Below are 21,218 nucleotides of genomic sequence, written 5' to 3'. Positions count from 1 at the left end.
CGGGGGGGGGGTCACTCTGAGCGCGACGGTTATCCCCTGATTTGCATGTCAACGGAATCGCCTCCTGAATAAATACGCTCGGGCTGCATTCCTATGCAATTCTCCCTTTGCTGAGGGAATTCAGTCAAGAGTCCTGTGCGGCTCCTTAAAAAAGCCTAGCTAGCGAGTTTTGTTATATCGTGGTTTTGAGTCCACGGAAACTTATGGCATAATAAATGCGTTGGTCTTCTTAGGTTCCACACGGCTCTCAGTTGGTTTTGCTGTAAGACTTACTACCACCCTTGATTTTTCTTTTTCTTTTGAGCTGCAATGCATAGGGTTGCACTGTTAGGATCACGATAAAACATACAAGTTTTACATACAAATGTACTGGTTTCTGCGGTTGATTTTTGCATAATCCCTTCTCTCCAAGGGCATGGGGGTCAATGCTTAGGAAGAAATGGGAGTCTGCATTTTTACCTTAGATTTTACTACAACAAGAATAATAAACAAAAAACACGAAACTCAAGAGATAATTTCAGCCACAGCAATAGATGTTATTTTGCATCTGATGAAATTGGTTCTAGGCAAAATAAAAATAAAAAAGCCACCAATAAGACTGCAATTCTTAAACTTCCAAGGGACAAAATTCCCTCCAACTCAGTGGGGCTTGCTTCCAATATAAGATTGTGCAGGAACATCTGTTAACCTTTGAGATGCTGCAATATACTCTTAACGCCAGATAAATGCTGGTGTGAGGTATTCTGATCATATTTCCTCCCTGCTGATTTAACACAGATTATCAATATGTTTACCCTAGTCTTACCTTTAACACCCTAGTGGTGTCCAAACTTTTTTCAAAGAGGGCCAGATTTGATGAAGTGAAGAGGCTACCAAAGGGCCAACCAAAGTTGCTGAGCTTCTTTTAGAATTGAAGTTGTTGAGGTTTTTTTTAGGATTTTACCCCAGGAAATAAACTGCCGCAGGGGCCGGATTAAACTGACCAGTGGGCCGGATTAGGCCCCTGAAACAGACTTTGGACATACCTGCCCTAAATGGTATGGGGCTAATAACCTTAAAGGCTTCCTGCTGCCATACCTAGAGATAAATTTTGACATGCTCATCATCATTGTTCCCATAGCTACACACTCCAAAGATAATGTAAAGATAACTACGTTGGTTCATGAACAAATGCGTACATACGGTGTGTATGATATTATATGAGTGTATGTTCATCATACCACAGAGCATGGATAATACCCATTTTATCAATAAATACCCATTGGCTAGTACCCATTTTATTAGAATCAACTGGCAGTCATATAGTAGTGAATTGCCAATTACTGGTAGAGCAGTAAGCAGGCTGGACTTTGGCTAGGAAGTCCTGGATTCCCATCTCTGATGAGCCATCAAGTTTGCTAGGTGACCTTGGGTCAGTCACTGCCTGAGCCTAGCCTAAGGGATCATGTGCCAAGCCGGAGCAATCCCCCAGCCCCCCAAGTATACAACATTGGTAAATACCATGTCAGCAGATGGTTATCGCTGCTGCTGTGACATTGCTCTCCTATGTTCCTGCTTTACTGCTTCCATATGAACCTGTTCAGGCACTATGTCAAGCAACGGAGGCCCTGCTGATTCCACCTACTCCTCTGAAGAAATAGTAGTGTCTATGCTCAGCCCAAAGAGGCTCCCTGCTCACTTTCCATGACTTTCAAATAATAGTTTGGGGCTTAATTTTTATCCGTTGTGGTTGATCTGTTACTCTGTGTTTTATATTTGATGCTCATTGATGGACTGATTTAAAGTCACGTATGGTAAATCACCTGGAGATTCATTGATAGAAAGGCAGGATATAACTATTTTAAATAAAACAAAATGACATAATTTTGAAAATAGTCATACTGGCACAATGTGCACAGTGAGCAAAACTAATCACAGTTAATACTGAATTTCACCAAAATGGATTATTAACTTATTATTCAAACTAATACTGAATTTCATCTGAATTACTATCCAAAAACTGAATTTCATCTGAATTACTATCCAAATTTATTTCCAGTTTTACCACTTGTGATGGCCTGGGACTCGGGCTCGGGCTCAGAACCAGAGGAATCTCAGTCCACACCGGATTCTTTGCCTCAGGCAGTGTCTGAACCAAGTCTGGGGCCTGATTCTGAAGAGCCTCAGTCTGCACAGATTCCCCTGCAACAAGCACCAGCTGGGCCGAGTCAGGGACCTGAGCCTGCCCTGGCTCCAGAGTCAGGGATTACCTCATTGCCTTCAGCTGGGCAATCACTTATAGCTGCTCCACTACCTGTTGGGTCAGGAGAGGCTGAGGTGACCTCTGGGTCTAGTAACCCACCAACATCTCCTGAGCTGCAGAGACTCAGGTCTGAGAGAAGGAGAGACCTGAGTACTCACAGGAGGAGTGCTCGCCTTCAGGCGAGACAGAGAGGTGAGTCACTGGGGGAACAGGACCGGCCCTTACCCCGACAAAGATGAAAGCCTGTCGGATCCCACCCCAGGTTGCGGGAGCAACATTGCTGTTTGCCAGAACCTGCCTGGGAGCCTGTGTCTGACCTTGCCTGGTTTCCTGCTTCGTGTCCTGCCTTGGCCCTGTTGGACTGACTTCTCGTGGAACCTTTGGATTCAGGACCGGACCTGGACCCCGTGGCTCGGGCTACCCCCAGGCCCAGCACACCACTATTAACTGCCCCAGTTATATTTATAAGATGTGTAAGTTGATCCTTTGTGTGTTGATTCCAAAGTATGCCCTACTGAATTTAATGGGACCTAGTCCCAAGCGAGTGCACATAGGACTCCTACAGCTGTTACTTTATGCACACATTCATGGAAGAAAGTCTCCTGAATTCAGTGGGACTTGCCATTTTGTAAACATGCATTGGATATGGCTGCTGGTTTGTGCCTGTAATTATTATTTTGTATTATGTTATCTGTCCTATGCCTTCAAAGATTCCAGCAAAGCAATATCGGAGATGAAGAAATGTCCCACAATCTGGTTATGGAATTCTCTTGCACTCTCTGAATTTTGTCATATTGCTAGATCTCTGGTGCTTACATAACCTGAATCTTCCGAGAAAAGTCAAACCAATTGGCATGTGAAAGCTAATTTGTGCTATTAGACGCTTTTGTTCATTAAATGTTGTCTTGGTAGCTATATGCTTTCAACTGCCACATTGTTTTTCCCTACTCTATTTATTAAAGTGTATGAATAAAAACTACTGGGAAATAGCATTAGTAATATGATCAGATTTGAGTTACAAGCTCTGAGTGAATCTGAACTTAGAATACAGTTTATCTTTGTAGATCATGGCATAGGCATAAGATTGAGATAACTATAATATGACTCTATATCCTCCATGATACCATCAAACAAGCCTCTATCCACCTGCTGAAAGGCATTCAGGAATATCGTGAGTTCACACACATCTGACTTAAGGATCAACACATGCAAATGTAGTTGTCAAGTGCAGGATAGTCAAACTCCTCAATGAGATCCATCCCCTCAATGAAGGTGACTTGAAGGCAGGTCACAGACAGAGATGCCTAGGTTCAAATAATTGCTCCCTATCAAAGTTTTTCACCCTTTTGTTAAGCAGACAGGATGGCCAGTTTTAACCATTTGTCACTATTCTGAAAGGACTTATGGAAATTGTTGTTGTTGTTTAGTCAATTAGTCGTGTCCGACTCTTTGTGACCCCATGGACCAGAGCATCTTCCACTGTCTCCCAGAGTTTCATCAAATTCATGCTGGTCGCTTCTATAACACTATCCAACCACTTATATCAAAACCCTCTCCCCTTTCCACTGGCATGCCTTGGCAAAAAGGTATTTAAAAGCCTAGATTCAAAGGCTAGTTGGCTCTTATAGCTCCAACAGGGCAGCCCTTACTCAGTGCTCCCCAGGACTCAGCATACTTAGGCTTCGCTCTAAGGGCAGGTATACTCACCCCTCCTTCTACTAGTGTGGGTTTATTATGGCAAAAGTGTCATGCCCATGCTTCTGAAGGCCTTTAGAATAGTTAGGGAATCTTTTACTCTTTAATTAAGGTGTGTATGTATCGTAATTTGCTACCTGCTTAGACTGTAACTTTGCTGTCTAAAGCAGCATTTTCTGTCACGCCTATTTTCTATAATAAACCAAGCTTTCTTTATTTCTTTTGTGGGTGAGCTTCTTGTGGGCATAAGGGTAAGGGTTAGCACACATCCATAACAAGCACACGTCCTAACTCCAGCAAAAGATCCTCAAACCTCTCAGCAGTGTGTATACAAACATCCACGAGCGCTGGCTGTGCACGTGTGAGTCCAGGAACGCACGCGTAACAAAGCAACATATCAGATAAACGTTGCTCAGTTTTTATATTAGCACAATTTTTGTTATGCCAAAATTATTAAAATTAAATAGACATGTGAATTTATTATTTACCAAAATTACATATTTAGGAAACAATTAACTTCAGAATTTGTTGATAGGAATGTATCTAGTCTACCCGCAAGATTCTTAATAATTTTTAGTACAACTGGGACCATTATTCTATTTCATTGCACAGTGTTGGATAACCAGGAATTAGCTGTTGTTAACAAATAAAAATCTGTATATCATTTATTTCTATCTTGCTTAAGAGTTAATTTTCTAGTAGTTTTGTTAAAAATAAATAAAGCCACAACCAAATATCCTGCAAGAGGGTAGCCTTCTTAGGTCTTTTGTTCTGCATCCTGATTGTAGCCATGTTCTGGTCCGTACTTTTAAGTATGCTTTGCATTGCAGCCTTAAATTGCTCACATATCATTGTCTGTATGGTTGGGGCCTGCATCTGCTTCTCTTTCTCCCAAGGCATCTCAATCTTGACCTGTCATGCCCCTATTATTCCACTCCTTGCACTCTTAAAAGAAAGAACAGCTATTGTGTGGTGCTTTTGTGATGGAGATTAGACTGCATAGACTACATATTTTCACCTGTGACCTATATTGTTTTAGAAAGTAGCCAGCCTTGTAGTCTAAAGAGCAGTCAAGCAGCATAACTTGTTTTTACACTGTGGAATATATCTGCTAAATAAATTGTTCCTTATTCTTTCCCATGTTCTCCTTTAGTTTGCAGGAGTGCCTCATTCCTCACCAGATGATTTCCCACAATCCCTTGTGGCGTGTATCTGAGAGATGCACTCCTGCGCATGAAAAACAGGGCTGCATTTAAAGTAGTATAAGCACCCTCCGCATCTTTTCTGGACCCCACACATTACACTTTTCTCTGACGGCAAAAATACACTCAAATAACTGACTGTGAAAGCAGGCAACCTTCCATATCTGGCATGAAATTTACCATTTTTCTCCTATTACAAGCATTGTGGCTGGCGAAACCCAGCCGGATGAGCGGGGTATGAATAAAATTATTATTATTATTATTATTATTATTATTATTATTATTATTATTATGTTCTTTAGAATACTTTCAGGCAGGTGGGAAGAGAGCCATTCCTTTTATGCCATATGATAAAAAGGTACCACATTCAGAGCTCTGATAAATGCTAAAGAATCTCAATTCAGGCAGCAGGGAAAGTCAGTAACTCTGCAATTAAATACTCATAGATGATTATTACTCTGCTGCTGTCCCGTCCCTGTCCCCGTCCCCGGCAAAGTACTACACTATCACTTACTGAGCATAATGGTTAATTGGTTCCTTGGGAAAGAATTTCCACATATTTTTAAACAATGTTCCTCTCATCTGAAAGTTGCTAACTAGCCAGCAATGTGATCTTAAGTATGGTTACAGTGGTACCTTGGGTTACATATGCTTCAGGTTACATACGCTTCAGGTTACAGACTCCGCTAACCCAGAAATATTACCTCAGGTTAAGAACTTTGCTTCAGGATGAGAACAGAAATCGTGCTCCGGCGGCACGGTGGCAGCAGGAGGCCCCATTAGCTAAAGTGGTGCTTCAGGTTAAGAAGAGTTTCAGGTTAAGAACAGACCTCCAGAACGAATTAAGTACTTAACCCGAGGTACCACTGTACTTCTAAATTCCACAGGATTAAATGTAGTTACTCCATGGTAAATTTGTTTATGATTGCCATCTAGGAATCCTGTGGAACCAAACCAACAGAGACTATTCTATATAATAGATATATGCTGAAGCAGCAATATTTCCTATCATGAGAGAGAATGCTGTACTTTTATCCCTGCATGTACCATTCAGATGACACGGTGTATACAATGGTGCATGATGTCTCTTTGGCCAATATATATTTCTCCGCAACTATTTTTACACTTACAAAGGATGATAAGAGCTTATATTACAATGTATTACCAAACAGAAAATACAACTGGGAGATATCTATCAATGAATCTATAATAACCTTACAGAGTTAAGATCTACAAACGTTTTCTCCTCTGTGAAATCTGGTAGTGAAGTTCTGTCAGCAGATCAAAGCTCTCACCTCCTTGTGTGCAGCCCCCAGATTTTCCTTCACAGTGCTTTATCATATTCTTTTAGGTTTGCTTTTAAGGTCCTTATTAAACGGCATCCATTTTCTGCTGAACTTACTATTGAGATACTTGGTTTTCAAAATCACATGATTGGCTTCATCTTGGCTTGCTCACCAGCTCACAGTTTCTCTCCAGGGAAACAAAAATCCTACACTTTTCTCCAGTGTTGAGCATTCCCTACTTCCCTGTGAAAAGTCTGGTAGCAATGCTACGTTTGTTTCCTTTACAGAATAGTGCACTTGACTAGAGACTTATAAACTGATTCTTGTTTTATTTAGCTATAAACATACAAATATTGGAAGCAACCGGAGTCATAAAACCAAGCAGCAAAACTGTAGGTCCTGAATTGCCGGAAAATAACAAAAAAGATTTTTAAAAAGAACACTTAGTTGGTCTCTAAGGTGCTACTGGAAGGAATTTTTAAAAATTTTATTTTGTTTCAACCACCACCCTGATAATTCTGCATAAAATTCCTGAACACCAGACCCTGCAGTTCTCCCTCCACCCAAGGCTATTCCCAATCCAGGCATAAATTCACACCTCAGAACTCTCAACTATCTCTGCCTCTGTGTTAAAATTGAAATTAAGATCCTATTAAAATAATTGATTCACGTAAGTATTAACATTTTTTCTTCTTTTTGTTTTGGTAATGCTAAATTAGCTAATTTCCTGGCAAACCTCCATGTGATTTAAATGAAGATTTATTTATTTTTTAAGTTTGACCCTTCCTTCTCCATCTTTAAAGAATGAATGGAGACATTTGCATCTCTTATTTTCCATTGTAGGAAAATGAAATGAACAGTGCATTGAATCCTCTCTCTTTTTTATATATATAAATTTTATTGTTGCAACACAAACACACACAACACTAAAAGAATAAATTTAAAAAGAAAATGCAAATACGAATATAGATACAAATACTAAACAAATAATAAACATATAACCATATTTCACTTATTGTTTTCTTCTAATTTACTTCCTTTGCCCTCAGCGCAGGTCTACTTTACTATTTAATAAACTGTTTCCTTTTCATTTCATTTTTTCCTACTTTTCTTTCTATTTTAGACTTTTATACCTTAATTTGTTTTGCAAAAGTTAATCAAAACAAGTCCAGGTATTAATTTGAGGGCACTGCTTTTAAAGATAATCTCTCTATTTTCCCCATTCCTTTTGAATTTTTTGTTTAGACTGATCCCTAATTGCAACTGTCATTCTAGCCAACTCAAGGTAATCAAATAATTTTTCTTGCCATTCTTTTTTTTCGTTGACTCGTTTTTCCAATTTTTGGCAACTAGGATTCTCACCGCCAATGTTGCATACAGGAATATTTTTGTGTTTTCCCTAGCGATTTGATTCTATCTCCAGGGTCAGTTTCAGAGAATAGCATTCATTGCTTTTTGGTCCCCTGGCAGTTGTGCCACAGGGTACCATCTTGTCCCCAGTGCTGTTTAACATCTATATAAAGCCGTTGGGAGCATTCATTAGGAGATTTGGGGTGAGGTGCCATTAGTACACTGATGAAACTGTTATAATAATTTTAAGGTCTTATATATATAATAAATGTTCATAAATGTACCAAGCAAAAACATACATAAATATATAAACCACATGTCTGAAGCCGCACAGGAAGACAGTCCTGAAACCATTTTGACTCCCAAACTGACCAAATGTTTCTCTGCAAGGAGGGAGGGGGGTGAGGGAACCTTCCCATTGTCTCAGGAATTAAGTAATTACCACCTCAAAGGAATGGCCAGACTACCAGAAAAGGCAATCAGTTAAGGCATTATCAGATAACCTGGCAGACAGGAAAAACAACAACATTCAAATTTCTGTTGTAGACCACCTTTTCTGTGATGTAGGTATGATGTTTGTGGAGGGTGGTCTTCGGCTACACCTTCTGTGATGTATGTATGATGTTTCCGGGGGGTGGTCTGGAGTTTGAGGGTTGGCAATTTGAAAATTCTACATAAGGGCTGGCACACCTTTTTGGGGGGTCCTCCTCCTCTCTCCTGCATGTGGGGGAACACCCTGTTGCAACAGTTAATAAAGATCAGGCTTACTAGCTGCTTTGCTTCTCAATATTCTCTGGTTGGTCTCTGTTATTTTCTCCTACTGATAGAGAACCTACAAAAGGACTCTATATGGGCTCCTGCATACCCCATAAGGGAAAAGGAGCATTATTATTATTTTTTACTTACATCAAAACCCAGTTCTGTTTCTCCATAACATCCAAATGAGAAAGATGCATTGTAAGCCCTGGACTGGTGCCTAGACTCAGTGGTGAGTTGGATGAAGGCCAACAAACTGAGTTTGAATCCTGGCAAGAAACACTGTGGGTGGGTGGTTCCTGTGTCCAGATAATTGGTCAATTATCGGCTTTGGATGGGTGTGGCCAAAAGTGGATGTCAGTATCCCACAATCTCAGGCATGAAGGCAGGACACAAGCACTCAAGGCAGGCACAGTGCCACACAGCATCTCCTCAGCTGACTTATGCTGATCAGCTGAGAGGTGATTATTGTTCCCTTTCCACTCATTCAATGCTCAGTCTGATGATTGGGGAGAAGGCAACTTCCCCATTAGGGCAATGGGTTTCACCCACCCCAACACAATACCTGTTTTAAATATAATTTTTGGCACTTTTGCCAAATTTGGAGGCAAATTTGCCCCAGAACCGATAGTTGACCCTGTGTCATAAACCTCAGGATTAAATCGTATTGTGCATTCAATAATATTTAAACTCTGCCAACTTTTTTTTAACCGAAATCTGGAATGCCGAGTTTTGTTGCTTGAGCTCTTTATTTTCTTTTATCAGCGTTAAACAGAGGCAAAAATTCAGTATATCATCACTTTAAGAAATTTTTAAGGTATTAAGCATCTGAATTGTAGAAGCCATTTTATTATGGGCCTTGAGAGAACTTTTGCCCCTTTACCAAAGGTTCCCATTAAAAACAGAACAGCAGTGATTTTGTACACAGCTGCCACCTGCTGCACAATGTTGGAACAGTTGATCAAAACTAATGAAGGTGTTTGATGCATAAACACAAGTTATTAGAGTAGAACTATGAGGTTAAAAACTGATTCAGTAGTGGTGGGTGGGGCATAGCCATCAGCTTTGAGCCCAGCTGATGGCAAATATCACAAATCTGCACTTTGTATGAATGAATTTCTTCTCATTTCTCAACTCTTCTAATTTGGCATCATCCAGATTGGCTCAAAACTCCTACTGCACTAAATAAATAGGATCACGTGCAACTGATTTTCTTAAGTACTGTTCTCCCACTTGAAAGTTTGCCTTTTGGCACAAATCCATTTATCTTTTCCAATTAGAAAATAGTAGGTATGAGCCCCCCCCTCAAAACCCTACCTTCATTAAGAAAACCCAGTAAATACAGTGACACCAAATTAAATAGTATTAAAGAGAGATTAAAGAGGACTTCCCTGGCTTTTTTCTGGCCCACGTAGGACCAGTCTGGATAGTTGCCAGTGAAGATTTGATGTTTTCATCTCCAAAAAAGTTTTTGATTTGAGTTTCTACTGAAATGAGGCTGCCTTTTAATGTTGTACTTAATCTTGTTTTTAAGTTGTATTTTAATCAATTGTTTTTACCTGGTGTTAGCTGCCCTGAGCCCGGTCTTGGCTGGGGAGGGCAGGGTATAAATATTTTTTAAAAAATTATTATTATTAGATGGTATGAACAGATATTCAGTTCTAGAAACCCCCAATACATACCAATATATTTAAGGATGTTTTGTACCTTACACACACACACCCTTTTATGTTAAGGAATCCAAGGAGGTATACATGTGGTTCCCGGTAGTCTTCCATCCAGGTACTAAGCAGACTCAGAACCTGCATAGCTTCAGCATGGGGGTGGCCAGCCTCAATTATAGTACAGTGCATTTTTAAAAAACGTTTCTGCTTGGGTAAAATGGACTAATGAACCGGGGGCAATGGCTGACTCCATAGCATTTGGCTTAAGTTAGCTGGAGCTGTAGTCATCATAAACTTTTTCTGTCCCACCTACTCTCCCAGGTAATACACTCTTTATTATTATGAATCTTTTAGGTGGCCAGAGTTTGTGGGCACAGGTTTTACAGGAAAGAGCTTAAAGTACTCTTGCCAACTTTCATTCATAGTAGACGACAACAACCCAACTCAATTCTCTTATTCCTCATTTTAGATACTTTATGTTATGCTGTGGTCTGAATTGGGAAAGAATGCAAAGCAGAAAGGGAAGTTTGACTTAAAATACTGCAAACCCAAGCACAAACTCTTGTTTTGATGGATTGATACAAGGTCCACCTAGTCCAGCAATCTCCGCAAGAATCCCAGCTGTCAGCAGACACTATAGCCATGTCCAGGAAGACACTTGAACACTTTAAAATGTGGGGACAGAACAGGCGCATGCAGGCAAGTCTTACCTGCAGTGTCCATCAGCCACTGAGGATCCCATGTTTGAGCACAGGTCTGCAGGCTTTTTTGTGTGCCTCTTTCAACATGGAGGGGTCTACTTGCATTCATACAAATGTGAATTTTAAAAAATCCACATTGAAACATTTCATGTTCAGGCAACCCTCAGAACACAGCTCAAGTGCTCTATTCAAAACATGCCTTTTGTCCGCCTATGCCTGGAGACACCAAAATTTTTGGGCCTGTGGACACATTCGAAAATGAGAGAATTCCTTTTGGGTACCCCAGATATACCATAACCTATTATACTGGATAAAATATGCTTCTTTTAATCCTCATTTCAGCAGGAGGAAGGGACCTTGTTGGTGCCAGGGATGGCCTCTGCAGGCAGATGTGTGTCCACTGCTGTTACACTGATAAACCTTAACCTATGCACTGATCTATCTCTAGTGCCTACCCATGCATAGGGATGCCTTTGGGTTTTTATTTACACAGCACAGAAAATTAGGAATTTGCTAATTTTCATCAAAGTTAGTGGAAGATATTTAGTAATATATATGAGAATTGCACCAAAAAGATTAAATGGAATTATGTTCAAATTGCATATTGTCAGGTGGCATGATAAATCTTACAGATAATTTATGATAAAATAGCTATCTGTCCATATCCTATTATATTTTCAAGTACTAAACAAAAAGTATACAAGACTTCCCATACAGTACTTTTATTCAGGCAACTCAAAGCAACAAACATTGTTATTGCCTCCAATACCCCATCAATAATAATCTGATTTATAGTTTGGTCAATGTAAAACCTACCAGTAATTGTTCTTTGTCCAACAGTAGTTTTATCAGATAATTCTGACTAGTCTGGAAGCAGAGGCAGACTTTATATATCAACAAAGCTAAGATTTTCCTCTTATATTCAGGTCAATGGAGTGTATCAAGCAATCAAATGTTACTCTCATTAAACAGCAATATTGTGAAAGGTTTTCATATAAACCTCAGTAAACTACAATATGAACACACTTGAATGGGGTATAGTGTACCATAAAGGTAACTTGATAAATAAAACTTAAATTTTACACCACCCTATTTAAAGAAAGATGGAAAGACAATTGTAATTTAAACTATGAAAATAACATTTTATTATTAAACATTCAAGTAGTGAAATATAACACACCAAATTTTCCCCTTCCTCCCACCCAAAAAAACCCCTGGAACTTATTTTGCCCTTACAAAATCTTAGAAGATACATTATTGGTTGCATGATAACAAGAGGTTTCACTTTTAGTCCTTTAATATGTAGCTATTTGTTATATGTCTTTAGACTGATCATCATCCTCAAGTTTTCTGATTTCATTTTTCAAGCAGTTGATCGTTTCACGGCTTGCTTTTAATCTTTCTTTAAGTTCAGCAATCTCAAAACTGGTTTTCTTCTTGGCAGCTTCCAGCTTCTCCCTGGTTTTTACTTCTACGTTGGCAACTGAGAGCAAGAAAGACATATGCAGCATTTTGCTAAGTTAGGAGAATTCCAAAGCACAGCTGAATAATTAGAAAACATAATGAACTCTGTTTGATCCATTGTATATTGTTTAGAATATAATAGATTAAAACAGGGTAGATGGGCATTCAAGTGTGAACTTCTTTGCCTGTGTTTGACCAGCTTGATTTCCAAGACAAAATTTGCTCCAGAGAGTAGGACCTGAACCAATGAGACTTCCTGACTGTATTATAAATATATTAGAAATATTTCTAATTGCGTTGCATTTATATATAGCAAAAGGAAGTCTATAGCAATTAGGTATATTTTAATCTAGTCAACTATGTAATAGGCTTATGTTACAAAATGAATATAGATTTTGAATTTGATGTTTGTAATTCTTTTTCGGTTTTGGAATAAAGTTTTTTTTTTTATAGAGAAAGAGACTTCCTGACGGTATGAACTGTTTGCCAATAGAGCAGACTGCCTTTGAAAATAGGGCACTCTCCTTCGTTAGAGGTTTTTAAGCATTGGCTGGGTGGCCTATCAGGGATGGGGCAGAGTGGCATCCTTGTGTAGCAAGGGGTTGGATTAGATTACTTTGGAGGTCCTTTCCAACACTCTGAATTCCTGCAAAACTATTCAGGTCAGCTGTTGTATATAATTCATATTTAAAGAATCTAGAATTTGTATACTGTTAACAGGACTCTTTTTTACTTGTGGGTAGAAAAAACCATGTGCTTTTTAAGTGCTGTAATTCTGCTTTGAGGGCTTACTTTGTTGCATCTCAAAATTCCTAGTATACAGAGCTAAGCCATTCACATTTACTGCTCTATATCTGGACTGATAGCAACAGTAAGAATCAGATTTCTTTTTCTAAGGGAACTGGTCACTATATACTATCCATCATAATAAACATTTCTTTCAAAATATACTTCATGTAAAAGATATAGCAGACAGTTCACAAAAACACAATTTCAAGTAAAGTTCATAGAAAAGTCACACCTATTAGCACTTACACTCTGTTTCATGCTTATAAGCACCAAGAGTTAACTGACGAGATGTAGTCAGCAGCTGTTGCATCATAGCAGTAGGATCCTGAAATATCTAATGAAAAAATATTAATAAATTTAATACATCAGCTACAATGGATAATTCCCCCAAAATACTTTTATTTTCTTACCATCTCATCATAAAATTCAGAAACTACAGTTTTCTTCCCCAGGATTGCATTAGTGTCAGACTGAAACAGCTTCAGCAAGTGATACAGAGTTACCTGTGCAAGACAAAAATAATAAGAATAACCTGTACAACTGTTATTGAGTGTTTTAACTGTCTACATTCCAGGGTCATAGTGGCCAGCACAAAAGGAGCATTCATTCAGAGTAAGAATTTACCATACTGATTAAGATTTAATTAATTCAACTCATTTTTAAAAAACCCAACAGTACTTTGAAAGTATTTTCCCCACATTTAATGCTGTCTATGCCAGTTCTCAAAATATTTGCTGCTCTTACTCTGGCCTGGTATAAGCCACTGGATAGATAAAACAACAGTATTTAGAAAACTAGGGTTCTTTACAAACCAATTAATTGTATAATTAAGTATACAGATACTGCTTAGCACACAAATTAGGGATGCCACTAATTTTTACACACTGGGCTCTTTTCCCTTTAACAGTGGCTTAAAATACAGAATTTCCATAGGTCTCATTTCATCATAGGTCAAACTGCATACACTATAAGCAACTTTAAAAAAACAAAGGAATCTTTCCCAATGGACTGCTAATCCCTAGTCGATCTGAAACAGAATTTGGCTTCTTCAGAATAACCAGGTATTAAAAATAGATATTTGCTATTCATGCATATATGAATACTCACAGGTCTTTCATTAGGATCAATAAAAAATATCTTGATGATGATTTCAAATTCACCCCAGCCTGTTTCAGTGATTTCGTAAGGTGGCTTAGTTACAACTAAGAGAGAGGAAAAAAAGTAACATAAGCCATTTCTTCTTTGAAAACTATTTCATATGTTGTATCAACTAAATTTTTTAAAGTCATACCTCTTAATGGATTACCATAGCTTTCATGTAACTTAAACTGGATTTTCTTTACATATGCAGACATATCCTGGAACAAATAGTCAACCATTACTTACACATTCAATAATATACTTTACAGTGTTTCATTGTGTTCTTCTAGCCCGCTTACCAGAGAAATACTTATGAGTATTAGCAGTATATAAGCTGCTGATTCTTGTAACATTTGTGTGACCTCTAATCTGATTTCCCCCAAGATGCTTTCTGAAACATGCCACGAGTCTGTTTACTGAAAAGTTAAGCACACTCCACACACAATTCAGACAACAGTCAAATACCCTATTTCTTTAGACTGCAATCTTTCCAAAGGTATTCCTTATATTTGTTCCTATGCAGTCACATTTTTTAAAATTTTACTGTAGAGTTCCTTATATTGAAAGCTGCATACATAGTTATCCTAGTTTGATATCTAAAACATGAGCAGTGTTCAAGAGATCAGGATTGGTCAGAAAACAATTAGAATTCGCACAGGTGTACGCATATGTTATATAAAGTTATCCAAGAACGATTCTGTTTACCTCATTTCTGTAAGGCTTAACATAAACTGTCCACTGATGTGTGTGTCCATCTTCTTCTCGTTTCTTCCCAAAATAGCGTGCAACATTTCCATAAACAATAGGTTTCACAATAGTAACACCCTTCAAGTGAGAAAAAGAGGCATGACAATGTTTTTCACAAATCTGCTTAACACAAAAACTTACTTTCTAGATAAACTAATCTTTCCTGCATTATCTACCAAAATATATACTCCGAGAGTGACAGTAATAATGTCACTGGTTTTTGTTCCAACAAATTCAATGTGCCTAAGTTTAAATATAAAATATCTATTTTTTTCTCCTAAATTTCTAACTAGATTAACTTTCAAAACTTGCTTCATAGATACAATTTCCAAAATTCACTATAATGTTGAGGAACCAGTTGGGTGGTGGGGCAAAATTACTTCCCTCCCCTAAAATATACACCATGTTTTTGCTAAGCAGATCTGGCTTTGGCTCCCTTCAACACCTGGATGGAAGTCTGACTGGGAACATGAACACACACACGAAAACTGCCTTGAGCATCATGATGAAAGAAAAGATAGACGTAAGCCAACAAACAATCGTGTTATGGATGAAGACTCAAAACATAACGTGTGTGGTCCAATCCTACACACACTTAGCCAACTGATTTACAGCCTTCTGAATGACTAAATAACTGCACCCAATTAATGAGACACACACACAAAAGAAAGATGATGAAATTCATGTCTAGTTATTTAGGCAGCTATGTTGGGGCAGGATAATTTTTGATTGCTCAGAGATTCCACAGAAGAGGGGCAACTGGACCATGTGAATATAGGGAAGCAGGTTTCTAACATATTTACAGCAATTCCTTCATTGCAGGGGGTTCAACTAGATGACCCTCGGGGGTCCCTTCCAAATCTACAATTCTAAGATTCCCTGAAGACTGAATTTGTGAGGCAGATGAAGGAACTAGCCAGGAAGCCCTGGCCTGTGAGGGACCAACAACTGTTTGCTTCCGTAATCCATTCTAGGTCAGGAGATGCAGTAGCACCTACTGAAACATTAAGAGAACTAAGCGGAAAACTTATGATACACACTTTTGTAAGCATCACATCAGTGTCTATTTTAGTATATTTTAAGAATATGCTGTAAGCCACCTCAAGAACGTTGGATAGTAGGCAGAGTACCAATATTCAAAAATTTAAACAGCCCCTTACTAACAATGCAGTATGTGCATGAGGTGCCTAAAAATGTGACTATTTCTTCAAATCAATTTGTTTTAAACTCGTGCTGATTTACACCAGTTTGATCAATTGGTCCTAGTTGATGAAATTGGTCTGGAAGGGAGGGAAAGAAAGAAATGTTTGAAACGGTTTTGAGGACTCCTTACCTGGAGTGTCTAGAAGCCTCTCTCTCTTTCTCTCTCTCATATATATATGTGTGTGTGTGTGTGTGTGTGTTTTTCAAATTAGAATTTTACAAAGATTTATCAAACATAAATAATAAAAAACAAGATTCCAAGGAATCTCCTGGACTTCCATCCTTCTCTTTGTGGGTCCTATCATTAATCCTTTCCTCCCACATCTTTTATGGTAATCCAAGCCCTTTACCTCTTCCAGAATTTAACCTTAAACTACAAGTGATACTGTATTCCAATCCTACTAGCGATTGTTTGCAACGGTCTTTAAGGTACGTTATAAATTTTCCCCTTAGAAGCCACTATTGAATGGGGGATCCATCTCCAAAAGCAGCCACTTCTAATGTTATTTGAACGACGCTAGGGGAGAGTAACAGGCAAGTGGGATGGATGGGAATATGCAACAAGAAGAGGCAAGTCCAGAAGCACAGAAAAGCGGCGCTGCCTTGGACCAGTTGTCCTCTGCAGCCTCCTCTTGTCTATTGTGACGGACACGAAGAGAATCTCCGCATCACCTGGAATCTTTTCAATCGAACGCAAAGCAAGCGCTCTGCCCACGAACGACTCTCAGCTCCGCACTCCGACGCACCCACAGGGCTTCGGAACCTCCCTGTCACTCAAAAGTAACCGTTAGGGAGGCGCAACGGTTTCGAATCCGAGCGCGCCGAGCTGGCCCCGCCTCAGTCTCCTCCCCGCTCCTACCTTCACTCTGCCCCCGGAGTCAGGCCCGAACTCAGCCATTCTCTTGAACATATTGCACCGGGGGGAGGGGGAGTAAGGCTTCCTCACGCCGCTGTCGAGCAGCGAGGCCGAGCTAGTAGGGCCTGGCCTCTGCCACCCGCCAGTTTGCCTCCGGCGGCGGAGAGAAGAACGCGGGGAGCGACGGCTCGCGGCAACCTCGAGCCGCTCTCGGAGGCGCCCATTCACCTCCCCTCGGCGGCCGCTCCGGGCTCAACAACAACTTCCGGGTGAGGAGAAGAGCTCGATGGGGGGGGGGAAGGGCCGTGTGGTAGCGGCGGCGCCTTCCTGCCTGGGCCTCGTGACCCGGAGGTGAAACGCTGGGTAGGCGGGCGGGACTAAATCGCTGCTTTCTGAAACTGCAGCAAAGGTTTCTGGGTGTGTGGCCGTGCCGGAATAAAAGTGCAAATTAAAAAATGTATATGAATTGCTAAGCCTTGTGCTTATTGGGGCGGCTTGCTTCAAAGCGCACTTCAGCCCATTTTCTTTTTTGACTCCCACAAAACAATGCGGAGACTCTTTTTTTTTTGGGCTACCCCCCTTTTGTTTAAACCAGAAACTTGCGACGAGCTTGGGCTGTCCGCATCGCTGTTTTGGGGAGCCAGAGATGTCCAGTCCTCAGCATGCTCATTCAGCAATAAAGCTCTATATAACGGTGCTTGCGCCGAGTTAAGTGCGTATCAGACGCGGGGTGGGTGGGGAGAAGAGGTTCAAATGCTAATAATTCTTCAGCTTTGAGTGATGTTGGGCCTCGATGACTCTCAGCCTAATTTCCTTCAGAAGCATGTGATAAAATAGGAAGAACGGGAGAACCTTTTATATTGTCCTGAACGTCCTGGAGGAAGGATGTACAGTACAGTAACAGAAACACAACTAGCGTCTTAGTCACGTCGAGGCATCCTGCAACTTTCCGATGGCTGCAGGATGTAGCGCTATGCCAAGTGAAATCGATTTCCTAAACCATGAGATTGCGTACTAGTGCAAGGTTATCCTCCCTTACATGGGTTGTTTACCTTATTAATGCCGTACCCTTTCCTCAGGAGGCATGCTCAACTGATACTTGCCTGAATTGGTAGCTAAACAGCTTGACTTACTACTAAATTAAATTACTGGATTAAAGACTTTCTGATAGATCAGACACAAACAGTGAGGCTTGGATGTGTAACATCTAATTCCTTAAAAATCAGCACTGGCACACCACAGGGATGTGTGCTAAGTCCCTACCTGTATATGATTGTGTATCATCTGACCCGTCTACTGCAATTATTAAGTTTGCAGATGACACCATCGTAATGGGTTTAATAACAGGTGGAGACGAATCAGTGTATAGAGGCGAGGTCTAAAAAATATCTACATGGTGCCTAGGGAACAACTTGCACCTTAATATCAGCAAGACAAAGAAGATGGTGTTGGACTTTTGGAGGAAGAGAGGAGAACTAGCCCCGCTGTACATCGGGGAGGGCTGTGTGGAGAGAGTCTCTTCCTTTAAATTCCTAGGAGTTTATCTCAGTGAAGACCTTACTTGGAAAATAAATACAACCCAGGTGTTAAGAAAGCCCAACAGAGACTCCATCTCCTCAGAGTCTTACAGAAGAACAGTATCAATCAACATCTGATGACCTTCTTCCGGTCAACAATAGAAAATGTCCTTTCATACTGCATCACGGTGTGGTATGCTGGTTTGACATCATCTGATAGGAAGTGCCTACAGAGGGTGGTGAATACAGCACAAGATATTATGGGCTGTCCCATGAATCCATTGGATGAAATAGCAGAAGAACATTGCCTCAGGAGTGAGGAAAATTCTCAGGGATGATTCACACCCTGGCCGGCACTTTCTTGATCTCCTGCCTTCAGGCAGAAGATACAGAAGCATGACTAGTCGCACCAACAGGGTAAAGAACAGCTTCTATCTGTGGGCTGTTAGGCTGCTGAATGAAAAGATAACAACAGGGCAACTGACTTTCGGGTTTGGTGGGTGTGCGTCAGTAAAAGCGGGGAATTAAGACTAAGAAAGCTGAGTGGGGGGGGGTGCTCGTGTAATCTCACTGTATACAAGTTGTGCAAGTGACAATAAAGTATTTCATTTTAAATCTTGGCAGTGGAGATGCTGGACGGTTGTCTTGCCTCAGTAATGGACTGGACAAGAGCCAAAAAAAATGAAGCTCAATCCAGAGAAGACTGAAGCACTGCCGGTGGGTGGTCCCCTAGACTGGATGGATGGGATGTTGCCTGCTCTTTATGGGGTTGCACTCCTTCTAAAGGAGCAGGTACACAGCTTGAGGGTACTTCTGGATTATTTGCTGTTGCTTGAGGCTCAGCTCCTTTCATCAGCTTCTGCTGGTGGCCCTATCTGGACAGGGATAGCCTAACTACTGTCATAAACACTCTAGCAACCTCTAGGTTACAGTGCTACCTTGGAAGTCAAACAGCTTGAGTCATGAACGTCGCAAACCCGGGCGGGACGGTTCTGGTTTGCAAACCCTTTTTGGAAGCTGAACGTCCAACGGGGTTCCTCAGTTTCCAATTGGCTGCAGTGAGATACATAGGAGTCAGGAATAAGTACTGCATTCAGGTTTCATAGAGCAGAAACATACTGCTGCTTTGAGATGTAAATCAAGAATTGTTGAATCCCAAGGGTCATCTAGCCCAACTCCCTAATTGTGGTGCTCAATTGTGTATACCCAGCTTCCTCAAAAAGTTCAACTGGGGCTACCCAGTTGAAGACTCTGACTAATTCTGCGAGTGCTCAGCTACTAACAGCATTTGATAGCTGCACATGGTAGCAGTAGGATTTATCTCATGCATTTTCTCTAAGTGCACTTTGGTTATCTAAATTTCCCCTACTAGATATATCAATGCTCTTAAAACCTAATGAGACGGCAAAGACTGCCTACCCCCACATTTGCTATGATACACATAGCTCAAGACGTTAACAAAAAACCCACCTTAAAAAACCACCTGTTTTTGTTTCCTAGCACTATCATTGCTGGTAGTTTGGAGGAAATTCTTCACCAAATTGTTATCTGCTCTTCATTGCCTATATGCCTACCTAAAAAAAAACCCTTATTTGTAGTTTTACTAATATAATTCTATCCCTTTCATGTGTACAAATAAAGTCATTTTGTTATGCCATCTAGACCTATGTAATATTCCTCTCTTTCTATTGTTTTTAATGTCCTGTTAAATCTACAGGAGTGATGGAACACATTTACTACTCTGTTCACCTAGTGAAAGGTGAACATGTAATGCATGTCTTATTTTTATTTTGATAAATTTTCAATTGAAGGAATGGGTTTCCCAAAGCCCAAAAACTGACTGTGCAGGCAGTTTTAAACTGCACCAAAATCCCTATTTTTCCTTAGCTAAAATGCATAAATTGAGCCACTGAACAAATCCATAACAAGAACAAAGCTCTCTCCCTTATCAGTCCGTGGCGGCAACGAGTGACCTTGCCAAGTTCCAGAACAGCAGGGATGATGTGTGTGTGCCTTATGTGCTGACCACAAAGACGCGCAGACCCACGTCTGGGAATAATGCCAAAGCGTGTTCCCGGAGATGGTGACCTGCGTCCCAGATAAGAGTAGGAAGAGGAAGATCCTTTTATGGTCAGAAGTACAGGAAGGAAGATCCTTTTATGGTTGAGAGTACCAGAGCAGGAACATATGTGATGTCAACCTGCGTACGTAGGCCGACGTGGTTGGGCTCCTAGGGGAGGAGTGAGAGGGTGCCTGGAGGATATATAAACTGCATGAAACCTGTCATTTCTTTGGACTTGCTGTGGACTTGATCACGCAAGTGCCTTCTGCTATCCGGAGAGCAGAATAAACTCTTTCTTTGAACCAACTCAGTGTCATTTGACTTCCTTCCTCCTGTCCCGGAGCAACGCAGACCCAATCGGTGAACTCCAATAAGGCTACACAATCAACTTGTTCTTAGTGTTTGGTAAGCTGCTTAGGTCTTTGTTGATTTAGTATATACAGTATTACCAACAGCTGAGGCTTTCCCATTCCAGCAGTTAAATAGCAGTCAAGTTGGCTGTTTCTATACAGCAGCAGAAACTGATGAAGACTAAAAACTGTCA

At 40.3% G+C, this 21,218-nt stretch overlaps 1 protein-coding gene and 1 long non-coding RNA gene across 3 annotated transcripts; one reads left to right on the top strand and one right to left on the bottom strand.

The window, feature by feature from the left end:
- Positions 1 to 147: 147 nt before the first annotated feature.
- On the top strand, positions 148 to 4,671 carry LOC310744005. 2 transcript variants are annotated; one of them, XR_014539328.1, is made up of 2 exons: positions 148 to 262; positions 2,039 to 4,671. It is a non-coding gene; the product is annotated as an uncharacterized lncRNA (long non-coding RNA). The 2 variants fall into 2 exon arrangements; XR_014539329.1 differs by lacking the exon at positions 148 to 262 and adding an exon at positions 457 to 738.
- Positions 4,672 to 11,602: 6,931 nt separating this feature from the next.
- On the bottom strand, positions 11,603 to 17,362 carry YEATS4 (YEATS domain containing 4). The gene is made up of 7 exons (XM_083574727.1): positions 17,099 to 17,362; positions 14,995 to 15,114; positions 14,441 to 14,507; positions 14,257 to 14,351; positions 13,560 to 13,652; positions 13,396 to 13,483; positions 11,603 to 12,379 (listed from the first exon to the last, which is right to left on the bottom strand). The coding sequence occupies exons 1-7, from the start codon at positions 17,147 to 17,149 to the stop codon at positions 12,210 to 12,212; spliced, it is 684 nt and encodes a 227-aa protein (XP_083430853.1). The 5' UTR covers positions 17,150 to 17,362; the 3' UTR covers positions 11,603 to 12,209.
- Between the last annotated feature and the right edge of the window lie 3,856 nt (positions 17,363 to 21,218).

Source organism: Podarcis filfolensis, assembly GCF_964270895.1.
Source record: "Podarcis filfolensis genome assembly, chromosome: 10".
NCBI classification, from domain to species: domain Eukaryota; kingdom Metazoa; phylum Chordata; class Lepidosauria; order Squamata; family Lacertidae; genus Podarcis; species Podarcis filfolensis.
The sequence above is the reverse complement of the archived record's forward strand: the minus strand, read 5'-3'. Positions and strand labels throughout refer to the sequence as shown.

Bases quoted from the DNA above. Each gene is read 5' to 3' on its own strand.
- YEATS4 (XM_083574727.1), bottom strand. From the start codon at position 17,149: ATGTTCAAGAGAATGGCTGAGTTCGGGCCTGACTCCGGGGGCAGAGTG. The intron at 13,653-14,256 runs GTGAGTATTCAT...TGTCTTGCACAG, and splicing joins TTGATCCTAATGAAAGACCT to GTAACTCTGTATCACTTGCT. The intron at 13,484-13,559 runs GTAAGAAAATAA...TTTTTTCATTAG, and splicing joins CTGAATTTTATGATGAGATG to ATATTTCAGGATCCTACTGC.